Genomic DNA, 27,394 nt, shown 5'->3' with positions numbered 1-27,394 from the left:
AGCCAAAAATAAATAAAATTACATTTAAAAAGCTGTGCTGCTTACAATCATAAGATAACCAAACGAGAATATACAGCTAAACATGCAAATTCCACTTAAATGTATATTTATATAAATAATACCCATCAATCTGATCTCTAGCAGTAAAAATGCAGAGAAATTTTCAAAGTAAATGATCTGTGCTTTTTTGGTCCTCTTTACATCTTATTTTACCCATTTCCTTTAATAAACAATGGTGGTTTTGGGAGTTACCAATTTACCAGCCTCACGTCTTTAAATGAGTCTGTTTGCCACTGTTCTCCTTTGTCAAATGGAGATAGTCATAACAGCTACCTCCCAGGATAGTGAAGAAGATTAAATAAAATAATATGAGAACATTTAGAACCATGCCTGATGAATAGAAAGTCCTCAATACATATTAGATGCCATATTAATTTTAAAGGTTATCACTGCATCTTCAACAGAACGTTGCTTAAAAAATACCCCTGCATGTGACATAATGCTCATGAAACTGTTCTCAGGTCCAGGTTGAGTAGCAGCTGATTTCCACAGACTGCTCTGTTTCAAAGATCCACAAGTAATTGCAATGTAGTCCCTTTTTGAAGGCACCCAGATTGTAAACAAAGCGTGATTTCTCTGAATGGTAATTTGCATGGTGACATCTCAATTAATTAAAAAAAAAACTCTAAAGTATTCCAGTGCTTGCATATTAAATCATGTCAAGAAGATGTTCTTACGTCTGATGGTTTTCTGTAGCATTATAGAAAAATAAAGGTCAGGTTTCATACACAAGTCCTGGATCACCAACCATTTACAGAAAGACAGACATCGGGAAAGAACACAGCAGGGATGTCTTCCTATTTCTGTACCAAGGTTACTACGGTATGAAATTTCAGGGAGATGAGCTGAGCAGCTATGAGAGTAGCCCCACCCTCAAGTATACGAATTCATCTCTGGGTTGTCTGTTCAGATCATGATCCTTCTCTTGCCCAGGACTTAGGGGCAGGAAACCCCCGTGAAACCACAGCTGCTCATATCTGTTGCAGATTATGAAGAACCTCAGACAACCATACCACCAGATTCACCTCTTTTTCTGAGACACAAGATCCAGGCCCACTCCCCTGCCACTGGCCTGAGACTTCCTGCCAACAGACCTTGCCTTTTTTACCTCTTCCCTGGGAGTCAGTCTGGTGATCAGATGGCGCTGCTGGAAGCTGTCCTCTTCTCCTCCCTCTGGTCTTGTGAGTTGCCCTCTCAGTCATTTCAGTCTACAGGAGAGACTAAGAAGGTCTTTCTTGTTGCCTCCTCACAAGTCTTTTGTTTATGGGGATTTCTCTTCTTTGCTTGCAGTTGGCCTTGGGCAATTAACATTGGAGCAACCTGAAGTATCAGTTACTGGAACAAGAGAAAAGAGTGCAGTTATGTCTTGCAAGGTGTCCTCTAAGGACTTCAGCAAAGATTACATCCACTGGTACCGGCAAAAACCAGATCAGGGTTTAGAACAGCTACTATACGTCTTAGCAGCCTCTGCGCAAAGTCACTTAGGAGGGACGAAAAACAAGTTTGAGGCCAAAAAAGATGTTGCCTCTTCCACTTCTACCTTGAAAATAAGTTTCTTAGAGAAAGAAGATGAGGCCATGTACTACTGTGCCGGCTGGGTGTCTGCCCACAGTGTGGGAGTTCCTTGGATAACACGCACAAGAACCATCACCAGGTCTGTGCTCACCACATCCTCAACAGAGGGTCCACAGATCCAACAGGCAGCCACAGGCAGCCACAGAGGGAGCCCTGCCCAAGCCTCCCACTAAGGAAAGTGCGTCTTGTATGATTTTTTTTTTAACTATCCAGAGATTACTTGCAAGTTACATGGCTCAGTCTCAAAGAGGAAATCACCAGAAAACCCACTGGTGATATTGCATCTTATATCAGCATCACAACACTGATGCAATGTAATATTCACGTTTTCCACATTAATACTAGTAATTTAAGATGCAGCTGGATAAAGTGACTTTTTAGACCCTAAATCCCATGTCCCTTCAACTCTCTCAGGCCATCCTGAAGAAGTTCAGAGTCTGCTTATTCCCTGCAGACTGGGGTGAACTTGAGATGAGGCTCTTTCCCTTTCTTCCATGAATGGGGTGACTGTTGACTGTGCACTCAGGGTTTGTGTTACAACCTGACCATCACAGTTCCTTTTGCACTGGCATCTGACTCCCCGGGGCCATTAGAGGATCCCAGAACAAGGTAGACACTTGAGTCAGGATCCTTTTCCCCAGGATTCTGCAGTGAACCTGCAGAGCCTCACAGTGGCCATGCATTCAGTTCCTACTCTTTCTGACACTGTCCGAATGAGGTAAATTGTTCTCATGTTTGAGATAATCCATTGACATTGGTGCTGTCAAGAGTCACATTTTGTAACTGATGAAACAGAAGCATGGAGGTGTGATTTCCTTTGTGGTCACAGTTAAATGAATGGGGGTGGAGGCCTGCAGCTGGATGGGAAAAAAATAGTAGACTCACTTCATTAAGCATGCAAACAAGAAAGCAGTGAATTAAAATCTATTAAAATATTTATTCATTTGTTTGACTGTGCTGGGTCTTAAGATCTAGTTGTGGTATGTAGGATCTAGTTCCCTGACAAGTGATCAAACACGGGCTCCCTGCATTGGGAGCATGAGTCTTAGCACTGGACCACCAGGGAAGTCTCAAAAAGACAATGGAATAAAATCTTTAAAAGGAGGGAAGATAAAATGGGCATCTCAGCAAAAATATACTTCAAAAGTACAGGAGAAATGAAGAATTCTCAGACAAAACAAAATTGAGGGAATCCATTGCCAGCCAACTTACTCTATGAGAGATGTTAAAGTAAGCTATTTAGGCATAAAACATACAGTATAGGTCAAAATTTGAATTTACAGAAAGAAATGATATGTACTACAAGTATAATAAATGGATGTAAATGTTATTTTTAATTGTTCCAAAATAGGAGTTGTCAGACATTTTCTGTGAAGGAAATATTTTCCGTTTTGCATGCCATATAGTTTCTGTCCCTACCCTTCAGCTTTGCCAGGGCAGCATGAAGCCACTCTCCCTTTAGACCTGAACGGACATGGAACTGCTACATGTCCGTGAGGACATTGGTATCAAGAGGTCACCTGATGGGAGCTGCAAACTTTAGTAAAGGGACACAACAGCCTGTTGATGCAAATAATCCATAAATAATCTTTAACAAGAATACAAATAATTTTTTTACTTGAGTTAAACTGACGGCAACAGCCCAGGTGCTCCTGATTTAAAAACCATAGTTTGTTGTGTTAATAAGTAAGACTGGAGCCAGCAAGGTGTAAAAGGTGACCCCGAGACCATAAGGTTGCAGCTGGCAGCAGCTAGCAGATAACAGTTTTTAAAAGGACTGGTGGTGTCCCTGAATTTGATACCCTTCAGAAAATTCAAGTTCTCAGTAATGCAGGAACATGTCTGAAACCACATCCACAATGGCACCCAGCACCATTTGGGATGCCTTAATGACACTTTTATTTCTCTCAGAACAAAGATCAGACATCAAACACGACAAGGGTGCTCTTCTTCAAGATTTCAAAGAGACAGATTAGCATGTGCATGGTGACACAGCTTGACCTTGGTGTCCGGAAAGGATATCTCATCTTCAAAGGAGTTCTAGCATAGGAGGGGAGGAGCATTTATTCGTATCCTCAGAGTGGACGCTCTAAACAATCTGGTTAATGCAGCCATGAAATTAAAAGACGCTTACTCCTTGAAAGAAAAGTTATGACCAACCTAGACAGCATATTAAAAGCTGAGACATTACTTACCAACAAAGGTCCATCTAGTCAAAGCTATGGTTTTTCCAGTAGTCAGGTATGGATGTGAGAGTTGGACTAAAAAGAAAGCTGAGCACCAAAGAATTGATACATTTGAACTGTGGTATTGGAGAAGACTTTGAGAGTCCCTTGGACTGCAAGGAGATCCAACCAGTCCATCCTAAAGGAGATCAGTACTGAATATTCATTGGAAGGACTGATGCTGAAGCTGAAAATCCAATTTGGCTAGCTGATGCAAAGAACTGACTCATTTGAAAAGACCCTAATGCTGGGAAAGATTGAAAGTGGGAGGAGAAGGGGACAACAGAGGATGAGATGGTTGGATAGCATCACTGACGTGATGGACATGAGTTTGAGTAAACTCCGGGAGTTGGTGATGGACAGAGAGGCCTAGCATGTTGCAGTCCATGGGGTCACAAAGAGTTAGACACGACTGAGTGACTGAACTGAACTGAACTGAACTGAATTTATTTGGGAGATGCAGGCAGACAAGTAGAGTGATAAGGAAATGAAGCTTGAAAAGGAAGACAGATGATACAGTGTATTTTGGTAAGCTGCTAGGTGACCAAAGGGAACATAACAGGGTTTCAAAACTGAGCGATGAATTAAGTAATGAATTTTCTATTCTGCTCTCCTGTTTTGTGGACTTCCATGTAAAATGAAAAGAGTCTGTGGGACCCTAACTTAACTGAGAGTCAACGTGGTGGTCAACCAAAGAACCTTGCTAAGAGTCAGAACCCTATAAGGAAGAAATTACAGAATATAAAAATGTTCATGGTATCTTATTAAATAATTAAGACAGAGCATAACATTGCATATATATCATCATACCTATGTGAAACAAAATTTTAAAAGGAATAGACATAATTGTCTCTATGCGATGGGACAAAAAGCCATTGTCTTCTCTTCTGTTTGTGTTTCTTTATGATCCATACTGAGGTTGCACCCAATTTATAATAGAAAATAACAATGGCTTTTGCTTTTAAGGCATATTGAGGCACTCCAAGGACACAGCATCTCTAAGGATTCCATTTAATGGTCATATTCAAAAATAAGAATCTGAAACAAGTCTTCTTCAGCTGGGTTATAGAAAGTATAGAGCAGGGTCATACACTGCTAGTAAGCTGTCCCTACATCCGTGATTGCCTGATGCAATATAGTGACCATCAAAGATGTTTCAAGTTCCCATGAGCCTGTCAAGTGTGGACTTTGGCCTCTCCTCGCTCGTCTTTCTCTTCCCCTCTGTTAGATCAGTAAAGGACTTTTTAACCATAAAATTGTTTCTTTATACTAATGTCACTGGTTGGTGAAAATCACAGGGTGATTGAAAGAAATCTGCTGATGAAATAGCAGACCTATTTCCACAGGATGTTTGAGAATTACCACCAGCCCCTGTCTCTGTAGCCTGGATGCTAGCTGTGTGTTCTAAACACCACTTCCTCCTACTAAATCAACCAGCTGGTTTGCTCTGCAGTCTTCCCATTATTCAATCACATCTCCTGACCAGAGCTGGCAGCATGCTGCTCCTGCCCCAGGTCTTGGTGGTGGCCTCCTTCTGGACACGTGAGTGGCTTTATCCAAGGAAGGGAATAGATCATGGACAGTCACATCACCCTTTTCAGGTGGATGCTGGTCACATGGTCTTTCGAGCTAGGCTGAAAAATTCCACCAATACCTTGAGCTGTTCCGGAAGAAAATGTAAACATCAGTCCTCAGGCTTTTCATGAGTAGAGAATACATGTAGACTACGTTAATGAACATCAAATTTTCATTAATTTTTCCTCTCGTTTTTTCTTTCAGACACAAGTGGAGATATTTCAATAATGCAACGCATAACATCCATTACCAAGAAAAAAGGAAATACGGCATTTCTTGAATGCCAAATAAAAACAGATAAGTTAAAGAAGAATGTGTACATGCACTGGTACTGACAGAAGCCAGAGAAGCCTCTAAAACGAATTCTGTATATTTCCTCCAATGAGAATGTTGTTCACGAACAAGGGATTAGTGAGGAAAGATATGAAGCAAGGAAATGGCCGAGTAACTCACTGGTGAGCCTCAGGATTCACCAGGCTACCGAAGAGGATTCGGGGCTCTACTATTGTGCCTGCTGGGTGGAATACACGTTGCATAAGAGATCCTCTGTCATTGAACAAAAGCCGCCCTTAGGCCAACATGGTGCAGAAGAGACCCACTGTCATCGAATGCCAGCGCGTCTGCGCAAAAGCACCTTACACCACTCCCAACCTCCGCCGCCCCGCTGCTCCCGTTTTCTGCTTTCTATAAAGGGCTCTTTTCCTGCACATGTGCCCTGAGCAGTGTCTGAACAACTAGCCCAGGACTTGATCCGTGAGGCTTTTTTCAGTTAGATCACTTTATCCTCCATCCTAAACTCTTGGTCATAGGCTGGCTTTTGTAACTAGCCAAATGGTCACAGCTTCATCATGTATGGGAGCCTCTTGGGAAGGAAGCCATAAACCAGTGCTCAACGTGATGTGTTGGCTTGGAAAGAAAGAGAGAAAGAATGAATGAATGAGTGGTGGAAAAGACAAGGTCTTTTTAGTGACATAGGACTGGATTTCTAATTCCTGCTTAGCCATTCCCTGACAGGGTGACCTAGGCAAGTTACTGAATCATTTATTTCTGTTTTCTCATTTTATTTTTATTCTACTTATTTATTTTAAATTTTTATTTGGGGTACGATTGATTTACTTTGTTATTAGTTTCTGCTGTACATTATAGTGAATCAGTTACACATATACATATATCTACTCTTTTTTCAGATTCTCTTCCCAAATAGGTCATTACAGAGGGTGAGGTTAGTTCCCTATGCTAGACAGTAAAGTTTTATTAGTTATCTATTTTATGTATAGTACTGTGTGTATGTCAAGCTAAATCTCCCAATTTGTTCCTTCCCTTCTTATCCCCTGGTAACCATAAGTGTGTTTTCTACATCCCTTGTCTCTACTTCTGTTTTGTAACTAGGTTCCTTTATATCTCTTTTTTTTAAGATTTCACATACAGGCAATATCAAATGATATTTGTCTTTCTGCGTCTGATTTACCTCACTCTGTGTGGAAATCTCTAGGTCCATGTTTTCCCAATTTTAAGCGGGCATGGTGCTAACAACCACGTAAGTTGCTGAAGACTGAATGAGGTTTACACAGGAATGTCTCAGCACAGTGTTCAACAAATCACAGTGTCCTAACCTGCCGAGACTAAATCAATTCAGAGTCATCACACCTAAACTAGGAACTCAGGACTTAAAAAAATCACATCTTACATTGTCCTCCAGATCACAGTAAAGCATAGATTTAATGCTGAAAAGCTAAGAATTGTAAATAGGAAAAGATTGAAGGGTAACAAAACAAGGGGATTTTGTTTCCTGCAGCACTTTTCTTCATTCACAGCAGAATGAAGAAATGGCATATGGTAACATCACAGTATCCTAAGCAATAATTACAATAATTGTTGGCGTTTACCCAACTTTGTGAACTTTCTGCAAATGAATGATCTATATAATATACAATCTCCTGCATATTCATATTCATGTGTTACTATCTACAGTAATGATAATATCTTTCTAATTCTTATGATAGCCATACCTCATTATTAACACTCTCACAAAATATGGTGAAAAAATCTATAACTCAGAGAATGAAAAGGATCCTAAGGATATGTATATTTGAAGCAACATATCAAGGAAAAGTGGAAGAGAATTGCTTCCAAGGTGTTAATAACATTAAGTTATCATATTAAAAAAATTATTTGTCTGCATCAGGTCTTAGTTGTGGTGTGCAGGATCTAGTTTCCTGACCAGGAACTGAACTTGGGGGCCCTGCATTGGAAGCCTGGAGTCTTAACCACTGGACCTCTAGGGAAGTCCCAACAGTACATTATTATAAGTGTTTTTTGATGAGGTTGTTGGGAGTCTGAAAGCTCTTTTATACCAGTAAGATGATAAAAAATAACACTGTGACAGATCTGAGAAAGACTTTCATTGGTTCTAAAGCAAAGCTTCCTCCCACATCCCTGCCTCCACAGAACAAGTGCTGCCACTGCATCTCCCATCCTGTCCTGATTCACACCCTATTCTTACCAATTACTGCAATGCCAACCGTGTGGATTTTCCTCATGTCTTTGGCTTGGGTTTGTAGGTTGACTTCTATCCTCTTCCCCTTCTTTTCATTGTTTTTGTGTCCAGCATCAGCCTTTTTAAGTGCCTCTGATTACCTCCCTTGCTTTTCAGATGGAGACATCAAAATGAAAATTTCTCAGCAGCAACTCTCCTCTACCCGAAGACCAGACAGAACAGTGCACATAAGATGCAAGCTGTCAGGGGTTCCCCTGGAGAATGCCATTGTGCACTGGTATCAAGAGAAAGAAGGGGAACCCCTGACACGAATCCTTTATGGCTCAGCTAATAGTTATAAGCTGGACAAACCTAATTCCCGCTTGGAGATGGATAGCAAAAGGAACGGAATCTTTTACCTGATAATCAACAATGTTGTCAAGTCCGATGAAGCCACGTACTACTGTGCCTGCTGGGATCTCACAGTATTACAGAGTCAGAAGGAACGTGGAAGAAAACCTTCTCTATTACTAACCCTCATCTGCCCCTGCCCCTACCACCACTCAAACAACCACAGGCTCTTAATCATGGGTTCATAGCTTTTCAAACAGGAAGGGCCTTCAGGACAAATTTAGTCCAATGGCCACACTTCAGATAAGAAAGCTGAGGCTCAGAGATTACGAGTGGCTTTTGCAAAACCAGTTAACCACAGAGGTAGGGCACATCTGCTTTTCAGACTCTCAGAGCATTGCCTTTTCCTGCCTGTCTTGTGTTTAGCATTGAGCTCCTTTTAGTACAATTGCATTTCTCTCAAAGGGAGCTGTGACAAGAATGGCTTGTCTTCATACGTGATGTCCCCAGGACCCAATCAGGTCTGATTTGTAGATAAATTATGTGACTGCCACACTCTTGAGAAAGGATAAAGGTCAGGACTCTTTGATCTGTCTACCTCCCTTCTGTTTTCCTATGGCTACTTACTCCCCTTCATTTCTGTAGCTTCCCATCTGTTCTGAAATTCTAGATTAGAATAGTTTTCCTGGCATACACATCAAATGTGGAGATTGCTTTCCTCATGAATACCTTTGTAAACATCACTTACAGAAGGACCTACCCAACCAAGTCCTAAATTTCCTGCTCTTCAGTCTGAAACCTGGGACTAATTCTAACTTGATGGCCATGCACTTGGTTCCAAGTTTAGTAGCCATGATCTGCTTTTTGCGTTTCTTACCAGCCAGACTTGAAAATCACATAAAGAAGAGCAATAACAACAAAACTGATACCCTTACAATACAGCTAAATACATCTCTTCTTGGATTTCTGATAAGTTGCCAGAATAAAATTGATTCCAATCCATTCCTTCACCCCAGTCTTCACAATTTGTGTTGTTTTTTCCCAAAACTTTCCTGTCTCAGTAAAGAGCATATGTCTCTGTGTCCTTTAATACCATGCAAGAATATTTTGTGAAAAACAGATGGCGTTTTCTTGACCTTCCACATCTTTGGCTTTCTTTGGTCTTGAGAAAAAAAGCAATGAGGAACCCAGCAGTTCTTTAGGTGTTTCCCATGGAATGAGATCTGAAAGGAGGAGGCAGGAGACCCTGGGAACTTGGGTTCTTCTGGTAGAAAGGAAACCACAAACTAGGCCAGAATCTCTGATGTACTATCTGAGAATAGCATTAGCTGTCAAGACAAAGCCCCAAACCCAAATTCTCAGATCCAAGGCAGAGAACTGCTATTTCTCTCTATGACTTAGGGCAACCGTAGAAATTCTTATTTTCCAGCTGACATGTGCAGGGTAATCAGTAAGCCCAGGACAGAAATAACCACTTAATCCTAACAATGATCATAATATGAGATTCATAACTTTGGTGATCTGCCAAATTTGATAAATTTGGTCAACTATGAAATCATCAATCATACTTGAAAAAACAATGCAAAAATTCAAGGGGTCGTTTTGAAACTAGTACTTTACTTCACTTGACTTGTTTGTTATTTATATATTTCTCTATTCATTCTTCATACTAAAGTAGGATTTTAGTGCCTTAGTTGGTCACCTCAGAATGTAGTGAGTTGTGTGTATGTGTGCCTGTGTAACGTGAAGCAGGGTTAAAAGCAAAATTATTGATTTTTGTACGCAGCACTAAGATTTTTCTATTCTTTGCGAGAAAGTGAATTCTCTGTTCCCGAATTTTGCCTCATCTCTTCTAGACACATTACCTCCTATGAACTTTACAAACATACTGAGAAATAGATAGTAACACTTCCATTTTGAAGATGAGGAAACTGACCCTCTGAGATGTACCCAAGGACATGTCACCAGGAGTGGTGGGGTTAAAATTGGAGCTCTATCTTTCTGATTTTAAAACATCTTTTCCTTCACTTTCAACCTCCTTAACATTAATTTGATTTCTCCCATTTGAATTCCTTAGAAACCTGATGAACCTGTTAATATTTATTACACCAGCCCTTCTGTCCATCCCCACTGTCACTACAGTAACTGGGTCCACAGACGCCTCTCAGTAGCTCATGGTGATCGTCTCTGAAACATGTCTGCTTTCTCAGAACTGGTCCGCTGACCCATCCATCTTTCTGCTCTTACATTATGTTCCTAAAGCACAGATCTGATCCTGTCACTAAAGTCTTCAATAAGTCACCACCATTTATCCTTTCAAAAAATGTTTATTTGAAAAATATGTAAAAAGTGAATATTCTCCAAGTGTGCCTCCTTCTGAAACATTAAGTATCATGTAAAGGTGTCTCCTATGCCTCTTCCCTTTTCAAGCTCCCCACACAACAGACGCAGTCTCCTGCTTCTTTCTAGATCACATCTCTAGAGTCTTTTTCATTTAAATATTGATATTGATCTACTTAGAACCCCATTTATACGGTATGAGGTAGAGAGCTATTTTTGTTTTTCCCAACATAGTAGTCAATAGTCCAAAATTGGTTTTAAAATAATATATTTCTTCATTATTGAAATATAAAATATTATATTTTAGTAGCTTTGTAATAAGTGATAAAATCTACTATGTGCAATGTCTCTTCACCATTGTTTTTAAAAATATTTTTCAATTATCTCATATTTATTCTTCTCACTTGAATTTGAAATCAACTTATCTAGTCCACCCCCACACTTCACAGCAAAGACCAAGAAATAAAATGTTACTGTAATTCTGATTGGAATTGTGGTCAACTTATATATATCCTTTGGGGAAAGATTAGCTTCTTTATCATCTTGAGTTTCTCCTTTCCAAATATGACATGTTTCTCTGTTTGTTCAGGTTTTATTTTATGCTCTTTAGTAAGATACTGTGCTTCCTTGATGGCTCAGATGGTAAAGAATCTGCCTGCAATCTGGGAGACCCAGGTTCGATTCCTGGGTCAGGAAGATGTCCTGGAGAAAGGAATGGCTAACCCACTTCAGTATTCTTGCCTGGAGAATTCTATGGACAGAGGACCCTGGTGGGCTACAGTCCATGGAATCACAAAGAATTGGACATGACTGAGCAACTAATACTTTTACTTTCTTCATTAAGATATACTCTTCATATAGTTCTTCTAATTTAATAAAGGATTTTATAACTCTTTATTTACTCTTTTGTATTTTACTACCTTTGTGGATCTTGAAATACAGACACCTCCTAAAATACTTTATAATTCTGCTCATTTTCTTGGAATAAGGGAAAACAGAGGAAAAGGATCAGAAAGGAATTGAGTGGGCAGGTATCATTCTTACCTACAATAGATGGAAAGGGTATTTATTGGACAGCTCCAAGTAAAAATACCTTGGAATTTTCAGTTAAAAACCCTTTCTAAACATGATTTTCATCCAGGTCTCTCATCCTCTCCCATTATGTTGGGGTCCGTGAGCTGCTTTGAATGGACAGTTGCCCAGCATGATCACTTACATTCATCCTCAGGACAGAGGAATTGATTGCTCACAGGGGATTAGACCAGGACCGGGTGGATCTCAGGTGGATCCACCTGAGGTGGGGTGCTCAGGACCTGTTCTGTCTGAATCCTGGAGATGGGCAACTCATCTGTGCTCAGAGAGACACTCAGCAGCTTCTGGCAATTTCTTTTCCCCCAATCCAAGATAAGTGACATAACATTACAGAGCAGCATCCCAAGACTTCTTTCAACTTATCCAGAGAACTAGATTTAGTTTTTAAGTTTTAATTTAAATAAATAGCCTATTATTTCCAAGAGACAGAGTTCTACAAATTTCTTCTTTTATTCCAGGACAAATAATAAGTCATCACAGAAATAATTTTCTCATTTGACATTGCCTTTGTAAAAATCATGTGACCCAATAGTGAAAGTGTTTTTTATGAAAAAAGAAAAACTTTGTTCACATTGCTCACTGTATTTATGTTGGTATATTTGCATTTTCAGTTACCTAACTGTTTCCGCCTTTCAGAAATACATTCCTGAATTACTAATGAAGCAGCCCTGGGGTTTGTGAGAACAGAAGAGATGTTCTTTGATGAAATCTCTGAACAGTTTCAACAAAACCGAACACCTGAAAATAAAAAGAAAGCCCTAATTCTCTGAATACTTTTCTTGGAAATTTAGAAAAGCAGTCGGTTGATGCCAAACTCTTCTCTTTCTGTTTTTACGCTTTCCATTATCTATCAGTGCTTTTTAATGTTTATGACTCAGAGGAAAATGAAAGACATTTGGGTCAACTGATTTGAGGAAAATCTATACATATTGGATGCCATGAAACCTATGTTCAAGGACTTTCAAAAGTCAGAAGATCAAATTGTCACCACAAAGTGTTTTAAACTTCTAATCACATATTGAAGCAAAGAGAAGGCTGAGATTTTTGTAGAAGCTTCAATCATTGTGACAGTTCAATCTGGATCAAGGTATTTGGTGAAGGAACTAAGCTCGTAGTAATACCTCCTGGTAAGTAACTTTTTCCTATTTCAACTTAATAGTGAAAATAGTTGCCTTTTAGAAGAAAACAATTTAGGATTCCCCCTATTTGACTGCCACATTCTTGGCCTCAGCATATGAACAGGAGTTTTGCAACTACTGGTCATTGTATATGGAAACAAAACTGTCTTGTAAATGACTTATTCACTTCCTTGCTTGTAAGAAGTTGGAATTCTACTTTTAGAAATTCAACTTTTTAACCAACAAAGAATAGATTCAGGGTAGAAATTAAAGTATTTTGAGGGCTATGTCTGTAATCTGTTGGTATAAGTTACTGGTTCAAAATTCTTTTCTAATAAATGGACTTTTAAGTGAGAAACAGTTTTCTAATTTATCTCTTCTCTATAGTCAACACAGTATTTCTTTCTCCTAATAACTTAAAAAAAGGCCATTTTTGGTTTTCAGCTCACCCTTAACAGCAGTGGAAAAAAATTATAGTAAATGATGATAGATAAATCCCACTTCTTACTACTCCACTTCTTATTACTCTAAATTCTTGGAGGGAGGCTGAGATCAGTTGAAATTTATGCAGTCACATCTCTTGTTACATAGCCTGCCTATGGACCAGTTTCATGGAATTTGTAAGCTTAATGAGTCATCTCACTCCAAAGTTGATGAAAAGAGTCTGCATGGTTGGACATCCTTATTTGCTTATTCTCTCAGCAAACATTTATTGAGGACAGTTTCTGTATTGGATGCTGGTGATAAAAAGGTGAACAAGACACAAGACAGAACAAGTTTCAACACTCAAAAGAGTTTCTTGATTAACAGAAAATCATTATAGATTCCAACATGATTGAGCCCAATGTTCTATGGCCTTTGGATGCCAGAGAGGGAGGAAGTCTTGAACTGATGAGGTTGTTTTCTTTCTTAATGGATAAAATGATTATTGCATATAAAATCCATATTGGACACAGCTAAGAAATATAAAATCCATGTTCTTCGTTAGAAGATTTTAATGAAATGGCTGCAGACCACCTTTTTAAAGAGAATAATAATATCAGCTCCTGTTTACTGAAGGCCAGACACCATGATAAGTAGTCTTAGGGCCTTATCTCTTTCCTCAATAGAAATTCTCATATTTCATTTCATAGATAGGGACACTGAGGTTGAGAGAAGTTCAGGCACTTGCCTAAATAAAGTACTTGACTAGTTACTGTGGTGAAGTTTGGAATCTGATAGTCTATTCCTAAGTACATGGCCTGGATCATTAAGTGATGTGAGAAGCATCTTGTTTTTATATTCTGAATATTTAATCTTTTATATTCTGACCTTTTAAAAGGATTCTGTAATTGACTACTAATTAGCAATAATTCATAATTTATATTATTACTCGTGTATGAAAACAATGCTTCTGCTTCTAATCAGGAAACGAAATGACCTCTTTCCTCCCAGAAAAGATTATGTAAATCATATTGAATATACATTTATTAAATACTCAAGATTTGATTTTCAGGTTATTTTTATAGAATAAGTCATTTTGACACCATTCAACTCAAATTTCTTTTTGTATGGCATCAAATTTGCTAAATTGCATAACTTAGAGCTGCCTTTCCAGTCATTATGGGAATGAAAAATATCAAATACAAACTACTATATTTAAAACAGGTAACCAACAAGTACCTACTGTATAGCACAGTATTCTGTAACAGCTTATAGGAGAAAAGAACTTGAAAAAGAATAAATACATGTATATGTATAACAGAATCACTTTGCAGTACACTTGAAACTAACACAACATTGTTAGTCAACTATACTCCAAAATAAAATAAAAATTTTAAAATAGTGCAGAAAATGTGATACCAAATACTCGAGAAATACAAGGCTGAATAAAATTCTCTGACGAGCAGTGGAGGATTTTATTTCAATGCTCTTGAAACCACAAGGTTATTTTTAGGTAGAGGTGAGCAGTCTTTCAGCAAAGGAATAGCTTAAGAGATCATCATTAAAAATTCACAGTCTGTAACAACTCTTTTTGTCTACTAGATGAGAATTAGATTCTGGAAAGAAGTTACTTTAGAATTAACCCAGATACTTTCCTCTTAAAACATATATATCACAAAATTCCTATAAAATGTAACAAATATACATCTATGAAATACTCAAATATATTATTCCTATTATTGTTCAACTTTGGAAATTAAAGAAACATTACTGTATACTCTAAGCATGAACTGATTTTACGCATGAAAACACTTTAAAGGGAGGATATTTAGAAGATTTAGGCAAAATGGTGAGAAAAGATGAAATCATACTCTCCAATGTATGTGAGATGAAGTGGGACCACATAAACCCAAGTTGCCCAGTAAGAGCGGGTTCAGTTTTTCAGTTCTTGATCATTTGTACCTAATGTGCTTTTGCTTGAGGGCCATCTTTATTTAATGTTAGCAGGTTCAATTTTTATATATTTCTACAAATATTGAAAAGATATGGGCACACTGAGAGCAGGCACAGAGGGAGATTTCTGTAAAGGCCTTTTAGGTAGCTCAAACAGGTGGCCAGAGCATCAAAGTGTTTGGTTCCGGAACACAACTTATTGTTACAGGTCAAGTTTCTTTAAATTCTGTAGTAAGGTCAGGATGGGAGGTAGGCAAAACAGGCACTGCAAGCTTGAGTGTTGGTGCTGGCTCAGAATTCTCGGGTTTGCTCCCTGTTTGGTAACGAATAGGCACGGGGAACGTCTGGAGAGGTCAGTGAGTCCATCCAGGTCTTTGGAGTATGTTCTTTTCCTGACCTAGTAGAGAGGATACTGACAAGAGTTAGCCAGTTAGACCAAGTGTGAGTCCCTCGTGGTGGACACATTAGATTCATTTGGTCTTGGAAAATTTCAAAGCTCTTAGATAGTTTTTAATTTAATTCAGAAAACAACCAAAGGAAAATTTGGACTAATATTGTTTAATTTATTTAGTCAGAGAATGATTAATATCAAGTTTCAAGATATTTAACTTTGTGACTATATTCAAGAATGTCTTAAGATGGATTTTTTCCCCCTTAAATTCAATCCAGTAAACTTGTTCCCTCCTCATTTGCCTTAAAGATAAAAGTTTGCCTGGATGATGGGGACCATCTCTTGAGGATGTTCCTATCCTACGAGATCCACGGAAATGAAAGTTTTTAAAAATTTTTGCAAAGTTGATAAAGCATTGAAAAGTGAAAGAAATTATGTATTTTGATTTCTTTAGTACTTGGGATCATAAGAACAAATGAGGTTTGTAAATTGGAAAGCAACATTCTGATCTGCTTTTTGAAACTGACTCTATTCAATGTAAATTATGGCAATCCAGTTAAATGAAGGTGAACCAGTTATAACTCATGAGGGTCCTGGAAAATGATTTTTAGTAACACATAGTGAAGGAAAAACATAGACTTTGATTCTGAATCTGTCACTTATGTATGACGATCCTTTAGCAAATATATTTTAATTCATTGATTATTGCTTTAAAAAATTATAAAGACAATACATGCTCATAATGGGGAAAAATTGAAAAATACAGAAACAAAAAAAATTAAATTTTTATATAGATATATCGCTGTTAACAGTTTGATATATTTCCACTGATTCATTCCATCTATATAACAACCATCTCAAGTTAATGTTCTGAGGATAAAATGAAATTAAAAATGAAAATTACCTACCATAAATGTTGGGACATGGTAGGTGATTAAAAAGTCAATTCCTTCTCTAGAATTCAAAATATTACTCACTGGAATTTTTTATGAAATCAGGAGTACAGATAAATGTATTAATTACTATCTCATCTTAGGCCAGTTTAAAACAAATAGTACTTAAAAATTCTCAGTTTCTATGACTAATTATTAACTGCTTCTAAAAGTGGCTAAATACAATAAGCATAGTTTCAAATATTAGAATATAAGGTGCTCTCTCATTTTGCAGTAGAAATGTTCGGAAATAAAAAATGTTGTGTTTTTTAAATATGAGTTTTTTGCAACTTAACATACAAGCTTTCAGGGATACATACAAAAGTCAAATATTCAAGTGTAATATTTAATTTCTTATTTGAATTACACCTTAAAGTTAAAAATTATGTCAATACAAAAACAGTTGAGAAATAATGCCTTTTGCCCGCACATTTCATTAAAAATTTTGTTCAGACTCTAAACATGCATTTGAATAGCAGACTGTCATAGTTACATTAAGATTTGAAGAAATCAGGGATGCTAAATTAGTCTACAGTTTTTGATATGGATTGAATCACTGTGGAGACATAAAAGTCTTCGGCGATGGGACAAAACTTATAGTCACAGGTAGGTATCAGAGGAATGCAAATTTTTCAAGTTTCTAGAGAAAAGAAAAAATTAAATTGGAATAATAGTTAAGAATGTTTAGAGAAAACAGGGCTTTGATGATGTTAGATGTAGATTGGAATGGATTTTTAAACGAATCTGCATAGTAAAGGACAGCAGAGACAACACTGTATGTATACGTATTGCGATAGGAATCAGCTATGTGTTTATGTGGACTTGTACTAAGTACTAATAACTATGTAATTATGAAGGTGTTTGGCCCAAGGCCAAAGTTTATTACTACAGGTAAATTTTGTGAGTTGACACATTTCCTTTTCTGATGATGAAAGGATGTTTTTAAGGAGTGTAAGCTTTGGCTGAGCTGGAGCTCTGGATCCGTCATGTACTGCTATATGAACTTGGAGATGATACTCTGGCTTTAGTTTCCTAATCCGTAAATGAGATAACAATATGTATCCAGCAGGGGTTTTATTGGAATTGAATGAGATAGTATGAATATAGTACTTTGCAAGTTGACTTACTTATCATGGGTGCTGGATAGTGTAACTACAACCTATTCAAAGAGAATTATATCCAGTATGGAGTTATTTGCAGCCTATCACATTGACAGAACAGATGTCCTCCAGCAAATACAGTTGTATTTCTAATTGCTCAAATGAAGAATTGTCTTACCGTCCACTCACACAAAAGATTGAATTTAGATGTATTATTTTTCTCTTTAGGGGATATTGTTTTCACTTAACAAGAAAAATGAAATTAAAATGTGTTTGCTTTTTATTTTTGTTCATAAATGTAGACTATGAACACTTTATGCACATATAAGACAATAAATCTTAATCTTTTTCTTAATTGATATCATATCTACACCAAAATTTATTGCCTCAATTTATAGCCCATAAATTTGGGCTTCGTGCTTATAGTTATCAGAAAAAAAAATTAAATTTTTATGGAGAATGGTCAAGGTATAAAGTCAAATAGATGTAGCTAGAAATGTCATAAATTTGAAATTCTTATTTAAATATAAATGAAATATATTTATCTGATTAAAAATATGACAAGAAAAAATAGAACACATAAATCAAGATCAACAAATTACATATACAAATGGAGAAATATTTAGTGTCTTATTACAATCAGTCAAATATTATTTGTGCTAAAACTGAAATGTATAAAATTAAGCACATTGTAAGCTAATTATATTTACAGCATGAGTAAAAAATTAAGATTGCTTGCTGACTGATTTAGTATAGAAATTAAGACCTTTGCCACACAGGCAGAAATTATCAAGAATACTTTTCCATTTCTTCTCAAAGGAGAAATCCAGTGCTTCTTTTCTTAAGAAATTGCCCCTTGGATTATTAAACTAAATGCAAGTTAGCCAAAAGATAATATCAGCAAAGCATTCATGTTCAGCTGAAGATCAAATTGGAAAGTGTTCTAAGCTCAAATTTCAATTATTATATTAACAGTAAGCATACAATCAAGAACATTCCAGCATCCAAGTGATACCTTTTGCAAACTGTGATGTTTTGTTGCATACTTTGACTTTATGTCTACAAGAAAACTCGGGAGCCATAACTTTTAATGTGACACTAATTCTATACATACACTTCATTCAGCAGGTGTAAACAAAAAAATTTTAGTTTGTAAACAGTTTAGCAGCCCAAGGTAGATTTAAATTTGAGGGGAAACACTGAAGTCAAAATATGGTGTGTTCTTAGTTATACTTTAACTTCAAATGAAATTCCAAAATAAAATGTGTTCTTGACGAACACTTTTTAAAGCAAAACAAAATTCTATAACTGCATTACTTGGCAAGATAAATATAAAAACATTTCTGAAAATAATTTATTTTAATAGAAATATTGAAAATATTGTTTTGCTTCTAAATTCAAGACACTGTAAATAATTTAGAGGTGAAACTTTAATATTGCCCCACTCAATAGTCCAGAGTGGTTCTGATGTGACATTGAGAAGTTTTATAAACTTGTCAATCAGTTAGGAGAACTTCACTTCAGAACTGAGCATAGGACCCACATTTGAAGCTAAAAGTTCAATTTATATTGTTAAGTACATGTGGACATAGATTCCCATGAATACAAGTGAATGTATATTGTTTTAAATGATAACCTCTCCTGACATTTATTTATTTTGGAATTAAAATAAGTATGATATATCCCAGAACAAGTTAAATGAAGAATGAGGGTCAACATATTTGCAGAATGTGAGAATGTATTAATTGGCCAAAGAGACCATAAGTTACAAAACCTGATATAGGAAAGGGAAGTAGTTTAGAAGCAACTAAAGATTCTTACCTGTAGAGAAACCATCAGAGTTACCTGGTCTCCTCCCCTAAACCCATAGCCTACTCCCACCCCTTTAAAAACAGTCTCCACTATGATAGAGCAAAAGAGATTTAAGAAAATTAATTTGTTTATGAATATCACAAGCATTGATATGGGGCATTTTTAAGTCATAGTCCAACTTAGCAGGTGGAAAAGTAACCAAAGCCAAGATGTGGGCGAGCCTCTGCTTCTGAAAAACTGTGACTTTGGGCAAGTGATATAACTTTTTGAACATCTCTTCCCATTGAAACAAAACAATAATAGGTATCTCATCATCTACTGTGGATGAAAAGCCATGATTAGAGTTAATTCACTGGCAGCTTTTCACTTTTTCACTCTAAGCTAAGTTGTTCCAAACCACATGACATGTATGTTTCTCTAATAATTCTTTTCAATTCTGTTCCACTTCCCCCCACAGATAGAAGGCTTGATGGAGACTTGTTTCCCAAGCCCACTATATTTTTCCCTTCAGTTGAGGAAGTAAAACTCCATATGGCTGGAACACATCTTTGCCTTCTTCAGAAATTTTTCCCTGATGCTATTAAGGTACAATGGAAAGAAAAGAATGGCAATACAATTCTGGAATCCCAACAGGGAGATATCATCAAGACCAATGACACATACATGAAATTCAGCTGGCTGACCTTGACTAAAAAGGCAATGGATAAAGAGCATGTATGTATTGTCAAACATGAGAATAACAAAGGTGGACGTGATCAAGAGATTCTTTTTTCTTCAGTTAACAAAGGTACGAGATCATAAAGAAATATAACCTCCAATAATACTTTTTTTCCAAAGGAGCTACCCCACCTTTTCAATCAAGCATTAATGAAAACAAGTATAAATCATCTTAAATGTTGTTAACTTTAATGATAGCCTAAATGTCCTACTAAATTGTATTGGCTGGCTCAGCTGTTAAAGAATCTGCCTGCGTTGTGGGAGACCTGGGTTTGATCCCTGGATTGGGAAGATCCCCTGGAGAAGGGAAGAGCTACCCACTCCAGTATTCTGGCTTGGAGAATTCCATGGACTGTAGAGTCTATGGGATTCCAAAGAGTCGGACATGACTTAGTGACTTTCATTTTCACTTTGAAACATACAAAAGAAAAAAAATTTAGTAAACCATTCTCAGATCAGTTTGATCATCTAAAATATAAAGGTCACAATGATATATTTTAGTGTTGTTGTGTAGATTAAATGAAACAACACACTTCAAAGTACCTATCAGTTAGCATGCAATAAACACACAGAAAGATTTTCCATTTTTGATGGTCTTACTTGATCAGAAATAAGAACAACTATATACCCTCCAGAAAAGTTCTACTCAGCAAGTGAAGTCACTCTTACTTCAGTCTTGCTTTGCTCAAGATATAACCCAGAAATAATGAGCTATTAAATGACAAAATGGTGGTTTTTATGAGGAATTCAGATTGTAGCTCAACAAAAAGTAGAATAATTACTGCTGCAGGTTTATTTATTATGGTCTTCGGTTTTTGAGATTTGTGTTTTACCTACTACCTTAAGCTAAAATTTTGTAGTTAAAGGTGTGTGTTAGTTGCTCAGTTGTGTCTGACTCTTTGCGACTCCATGGACTATAGCCCGCCAGGCTCCTCTGTCCATGGAATTTTCTAGGCAAGAATACTGGCGTGGGTTGCCATTTCCTTCTCCAAAAAAGAATACACTCGTTCCCTAATCACTCAGAGTCACTAGTGATTTGGGCATGATGTCCCAAAGGAGTCCATTTGATGAAGATGCAGGACATGTCCGCACAGTGCAGGCAGAGGGCTGGATGTGCCTTCGCCTTGTAAGTGGTCCTGTAATTCCCTGGACTTGGAACTTAATGTCCTGAGTATTTGCCTAACAGACCAAAGGCCCCAGAGTGTCCATAAGAAGGAATCATTTTGTACTTCTCTCTGTGGTTAGGAAGCCTTTTTAAGCAGTGGGAACCAAGCATAAAAAAAAAACTGCGCAGAGATTTTGTGTAGCAGTCCGAATTTCTGAAGTAAGTCTATCTTCTCAGATCCTTAGTTTGTCCAATGATCAAATTACATTTGAGTGGTTGCCTTGGATTTGTCCTGGGGCCGTGATGAAGAGCAGATGAAGTAACATCCGAGAAAAATGCTTGCTTTCCAAAACATAATACTGTGGTATTTATTCATATATTCATTGTATTTATTTATATCCTATTCTAAAACTAAATATAGTACAATTACAGAAACAACCCCATATTTCTGTTTCTACACCTAAGAAACAGAGGGGAAGCAAATATACAAAGTAAGTTTAATATAACCTTGGGCTTAAATGCCCTATTGGGTTTTGATTTTCCTAATATTCAGGGGAAAATAGGAATAATAAGTTCTAGGTGATGATGACCATAAAGGAGAGATGTTCCAGTTCGTAATATATTTTACTTGGCACTTAATTTCTGAAATAAATTCCTCCCATGGTCTTCTCAGAGCAACATAGCTAATAAGGGCATTTTATCAAAGTCATTCTACACTAAATTCCTGATGTTGTTTCTTAGAGGTTTCTGTTTGTTTTCGTTTTTGTTGTGTTAGTAAAAAATAAAAATATATATGGAAGCACAAATCAATGACATGATCTTAAAGGCACATAAAAACCAATCTGATCCACGTTTTTGACCAACGATGACTGAGAAAGAGAACTTAGGATACTCACATGATTTTATGAGGAAAAAATTTTACATTATTGTTTTTAGCTCTATCAATGAATGGTGATAAGTGATCTTTATTAATATTATAATAAGTTCACTGTAAGGAAAAGAAAGAGTTTTTAAAGACTTATTAAAGCCAGTTCTTAAGTATATTTTAACATCTAACTTGAGTGTGCTAGCATTTTCATTCTTGGGATTTACCCCAACGTTTATACAGGTTTAGCTTCTACCCAAAAGTAGACTGTTCCTATGAAATCTTTCCTAAGCTGAAAGGCATAAATGAAGAAGCAATCATCTGAAGACACATCTGGCTAACAAATGCACAAAAAGTAAACAAAAAATAAGGCACAGGGCTTTCCCGGTGGCTCAGTGGTAAAGAATCTGCCTACCAATGCAGGAGACATGGGTTCAATCCCGGGTCTGGGAAGATCCCACATGTCACAGAGTAACTAAACCTGAGCTCCACAACTGTTGAGCCTGTGCACTAGAGCCTGGGGCCACTCTAGGGCCCATGTGCCCTAGACCCGGCATTCCACGAGAGAATCCTGCACACCGCAACTAGGGAGTAGCCCACGCACTAACAAAGACCCAGTCCAGCCTAAATAAATAAATAAAACTATATATATATATATATATATATAGGAGAAAGAAAATAAAGCACAGACGCTTGCGGACACAGTTCAGAGCCGTGGCAATGTGATGCTGAGATGCTGAGTGCAATTCCTTGGCAAGGCTGTCCTTGCCGCTGGGGGTACCCACTGCCTCTATCACGGCTGGCTGCAAAACGAACACTAAACGTTACTTTTGCTTCTAGCCTTTCTTCATAAGACTGAAAATCCTCTTCAGATTCCTTTGTGAAAACAGGTACTTATATAGATCTTTTGTAAAAGCAAAGTGGTAAAAGTGAACTTCTGAAAAATGGGGACACTGTACCCCAAATGCATTTTTTAGAGTGAACCAAAAAAAGATCTCAAGGGTGTAAAACAGCACACCAGAACCATATCATGCGGACAAAAACACATCTAGGATAAAAAGGATAAACCCAGACAATCTCTGTGTCTCTGCTTCCCTCCATCCAACAGTTTATTACGTTCTAAAGAAATTTTGTCTTTGTATGAATACTTGCCTTTTTTCACCTTAGATAAATACAACTCTCATGTCAAGTTTTATATTGTCAAGAACAAGTAATGTGATTTGGTCTCTCTTGCCATTCTGGAAAGAATTGCACTGAAATGCTGAGCTCCTATGATAAGTATTTCATTTGTTAAGAATAATTAAGAACTCTGGAACAGGTGTTTTTGATGTCCATCACTGAGTGACTAACATGGTGAAATTATACGGTCTCTTTAGAGATTAATTTCTCTGTATTTCGATGGATTATTTTTACAAGTACCTTTCACACGGTTTATCTCATTTAATCCCCCGCAACCAACATTTGACTGTACTCTGTCATCACTGATATGACTTATCCTCTAACTTTTATTCCCCTTTTGTGACATTGACTACCTCCCCAACATGACTCACAGTGTCACTGGGGAGTGGAAGGAGATAATGCATGTGAAGTATTTCATTAAATGTCTGGCATAGTAATAATCACTCACTAGCCATTAGTTAGTCAGTCACTCACTCAGTTGTGTCTGAGTGACCTTATGTGACCCCACTGACTGTAACCCACCAGGTTGCTCTGTCCATGGGATTTCCCAGGCAAGAATAATGGAGTGGGTAGCCATTCTCTTATCTAGGAAATCTTCCAGGCATTATATTGTTATCCTAATATCCATAAATTCCATGACAGCAGAAAATCACATATGTGAATTGGGAGTACTGGAGTATGTGTGGCTTGGAAAGGCTTGGCTGTTTTTTTTGACTAGGTGTGAAATTTACCTAAGCCAAACTCCTTCAAATGTGAGATTCTGTTGTGGATTCTAGGATTGGATGCATTCCTTTTGAGAGCATCCCTTCACGTGAGCAGTGGGTGCTTACTACAGTAGAACAGTCACTTTTGCTGATGATTTGTCTTTTTGACAGTATTTCTTGAACACTTACTTTGGGACAGACACTGTGTTAGAAGCTATGAATACAGAAGGAAAATAAGATGGTCTTGAAAGTGAAAGTGTTAGTCCTTCAGTCATGTCTGACTCCTTGGGACCCCATGGACTGTAGCCCACCAGGTTCCTCTGTCCATTGAATTCTCCAGGATACTGGACTGTGTTGCCAAGAATACTGACGTATGTTGCCATTTCCTTCTCCAGGGGATCTTCCCAACCCACGGTTTAAAACCAGGTCTCCTGCATTGCAAGCAGATTCTTTACTATCTGAGCCACCAGGAAAGATGTCCTTAGATATTAATATCACCTTCTGATTGTAACAAAGGAGAAGAAAAATGTCCCCTTCATGAACTTCAACACTGTCACATACAGAAAACCACATATGAGTTAGCTCTACTGAATTACGTCAAATCAGACCATCTGTTCTTAAATTTGTAGGGCTCTTATTTTTAATGATTTTCTCCTCCCTTGGAAGAATCTATCAGCCTGTCTGTCTATCTACAGACACACGCAGAGACACACACTGTCAAATAATGGATATAAACAATTCACTAATACTTGCTTTTATTTTGTAGAGGTCGCTAAGCATGCCTGCATGAAAAAAGAAAGTGGTAAGTTTGTCTATGCTTGCCTTTATGTCACACTACCACATTTTCTTCCTCTGGAAAAATTTAATTATTGAACTTCTTTGGTTTAAGGTGGAAGAACCAGAATGTCTGGATATTGCAGAAATGGACTGAGTGATTTTTTAAGTAAATCTATTATCATTTCCTAGGAGTTATCTTAACACTGTAAATGCTGGTTTTGATGTGAGATGATTCTGAATTAGAGGGTGCAGTGATAGACTCTGAATTATGTCAACAGTGGATTTCCTTCATTTGTGTGGCTTGTGTTTCTAATAACTGGGGAAATATGATATCAAGTTTCTTGTAGGTTTTTTTTTTTTTGTCTTTGGTGATTGCTAGTAGCTAATACATGAACTGACACTTACTGAGAGCTTTATATATACAAGGTGCTATGCCATGTCTTGCCTAAATATTATGTTTGCTCCTCCTAACACTCCCCTGATGCGGTACAACATTTTCTCCTCACTTTACAGATGAGGCCAAAGAGCTGAGAGTAATTAAGTCCCTTATACGAAGTCACATGGCTCCATCTGGGAATTCAGCCCAGCACATCTGAATCAATGACCCACACACTCAGTTCTCTATTCCACCTCTAAGATACAGGCATAGAGCAATAATCCCAAAGCCAAGGTTTTGAGATAGAATGGACCCTCTGCAGGGTGCAGGGCAAGGTGCGGTATGTGTTTAAGTGCTTGGGCTTCTGAGTATCACAGATGGACTTTAACACCAGTTGTTTTGTTATTGCATGAATATGGGTAAATTACTTATATCTTCTGGACAGTAGTTTCCTTAACTGCCAACAGGGTATGATTGCACTCAACTCAGTTAATTGGGAGATAAGTTCACATATGTGGAATGCCCCCTATAGGGATTCCATTTAGCTAGCACAGAAATCAGTACTAGTGGGTGGCTCCTTCTCTCTACATGAAGGTTCTAGGTGAATTTAGAAGTTCTGGCTCTACTGATCCCTCCTCCATTCCCAGTATCAGGGGGCCCAGAACTCAGCTAACACCTGACCTTGCCGGAGGGCAGTGAGTTATGAGCACGTCGCTTCCTGAGATCCTTCCCACATCGAGTGCTAGTGATTCTGGAGTTCTGACTTCATGAGATGAAGTGTGGAAAAGGAACATTTTCATAGGAAGAGACCTGGTGATCTATTGAGGACAAGTCAGACCCATCATCATTGTTATTTTTTCTTGGCATCTTATGTATCTTGCAAGATTTCAGAAGAGATAAGTACAATTATTCTATGACATCTTAGTCACAATGAGAGATGTTAAAGAAAATACAGGTGACTGAAGCATGAGCTCCTAAAGTTTCAGAGAGTTTGGATTAAACAGTTTATTCCATTTTGTACAATGTTCTCTTTACTAGCCACCCCCCCACCCCCCACCATAAACACCAACAGATTTCCCTGGTTTGTACCCCTTAGAGGAATCTCATTGAGGCACAACATAAAATGGCTCAGACTCTCCAAACTAGGACATATTTCCCCATCACTTTTTTTTATCCTTTTGAAAGACGAGGCCTAACTAATCAAAGGACTTCTCTTAGATACCCTGCAGCTGCAGTTTGCGAACACCTCTGCCTATTATACCTACCTCCTCCTCCTCCTCAAGAGCGTGATCTACTTCTCCATCATCGCCTTTTGTGTGTTTAGGAGAACAGACATCTTCAGCGATTGGAAGATTTTCTGATAGATGGTGCCCTAAAACGGTCAACTCTCCTTCATCATCTACATAATGGGTACCTTTTTCTATTATTGTACACTGGTTTTTCAAGCCACTGGGCAAACAGTTTTCCTCTTTAACAAGGAATTCTGCCATTATTCAGGGAAAGTGCCCAGGACTGGTCCAGGGGATCCTCTCCCCACCCTCTCCCTACAACCTCATCAGCTCCTCCAGCCTCCAAGTCCTTGTACCTGCACACAGCGGGCAGCTCCCCATCTCTTCCCTCAGCACCACCCTGCAGACCATCACCCCGACCCTCCCTGCCACACATTCTGGGACTGCCAGCTTAGCTACTTGAATTCTGTACTTTCTTTTTCATAATAGGCATAATAATTAAAAAGAGAAATCAATAGCCACTTTTGTCTGTGTGTACTTTAATTTTATGAAATCTAACCAAGCTAAGAACAGCATGATGACTGAGCTATTAAATTCAGCACTGGTTGTAATAATGATCAACAGCACATTTCTAAGTCTTTCCCTGAGATGGTGGTTATGGTGCTTCCTTTGGGGTGCTGACCCCAAGAGGAACCATAGCCAAATGAAAATACTGGGCTCCTTCTGTTTCAAAGTCACCAGATTCAGACTCATTGGTTTGGGATGTTCTGATGGTGACAGGGTGACACCCATCATGCCTTGAACTGTGCATGTTCAGATTGTACCAGTGTCTCACAAGCACTGCCTCCTGATCCTCACATTAACCCCATGAGAATTGCTCTAGCACCAGAGGGGCATCGGGTGGAGGGTGAAGCACACAGACTCTGACCTCCCCCCACCCCCGAGTGCCTGGGTTTGAATCCCGAGTCTCTATCGGCATCTGTGTGACCTCAGGAAGCGATGTGAATGCTGCACCTTCA

At 37.9% G+C, this 27,394-nt stretch overlaps 1 long non-coding RNA gene and 1 gene segment (V, D, J or C); one reads left to right on the top strand and one right to left on the bottom strand.

Moving 5' to 3' along the window:
* LOC139034783 (uncharacterized) overlaps positions 1-8,484 on the bottom strand; it is a 34,456-nt gene extending 25,972 nt beyond the window's left edge. For 3 of the 4 annotated variants that reach the window (XR_011487333.1, XR_011487343.1, XR_011487338.1), the window contains exons 1-2: positions 8,331-8,484; positions 1,169-1,395 (exon numbers count right to left, since the gene is read on the bottom strand). This is a non-coding gene — a long non-coding RNA (uncharacterized lncRNA). The remainder of the gene's footprint in view (positions 1-1,168; positions 1,396-8,330) is intronic. The other variant, XR_011487337.1, reaches the window with a different exon arrangement.
* LOC110136444 (T-cell receptor gamma chain C region C10.5-like) lies at positions 986-26,896 on the top strand. The segment is given in 6 exon segments: positions 986-1,241; positions 1,351-1,660; positions 12,748-12,821; positions 19,881-20,210; positions 24,760-24,795; positions 26,365-26,896. Coding segments are annotated over 6 exon segments (936 nt in total).
* Positions 26,897-27,394: the final 498 nt, after the last annotated feature.

This window comes from Odocoileus virginianus, chromosome 1, assembly GCF_023699985.2.
Source record: "Odocoileus virginianus isolate 20LAN1187 ecotype Illinois chromosome 1, Ovbor_1.2, whole genome shotgun sequence".
NCBI lineage: Eukaryota > Metazoa > Chordata > Mammalia > Artiodactyla > Cervidae > Odocoileus > Odocoileus virginianus.
Note: the sequence above shows the minus strand (reverse complement) of the source record. Positions and strands in the feature narration are given on the sequence as shown.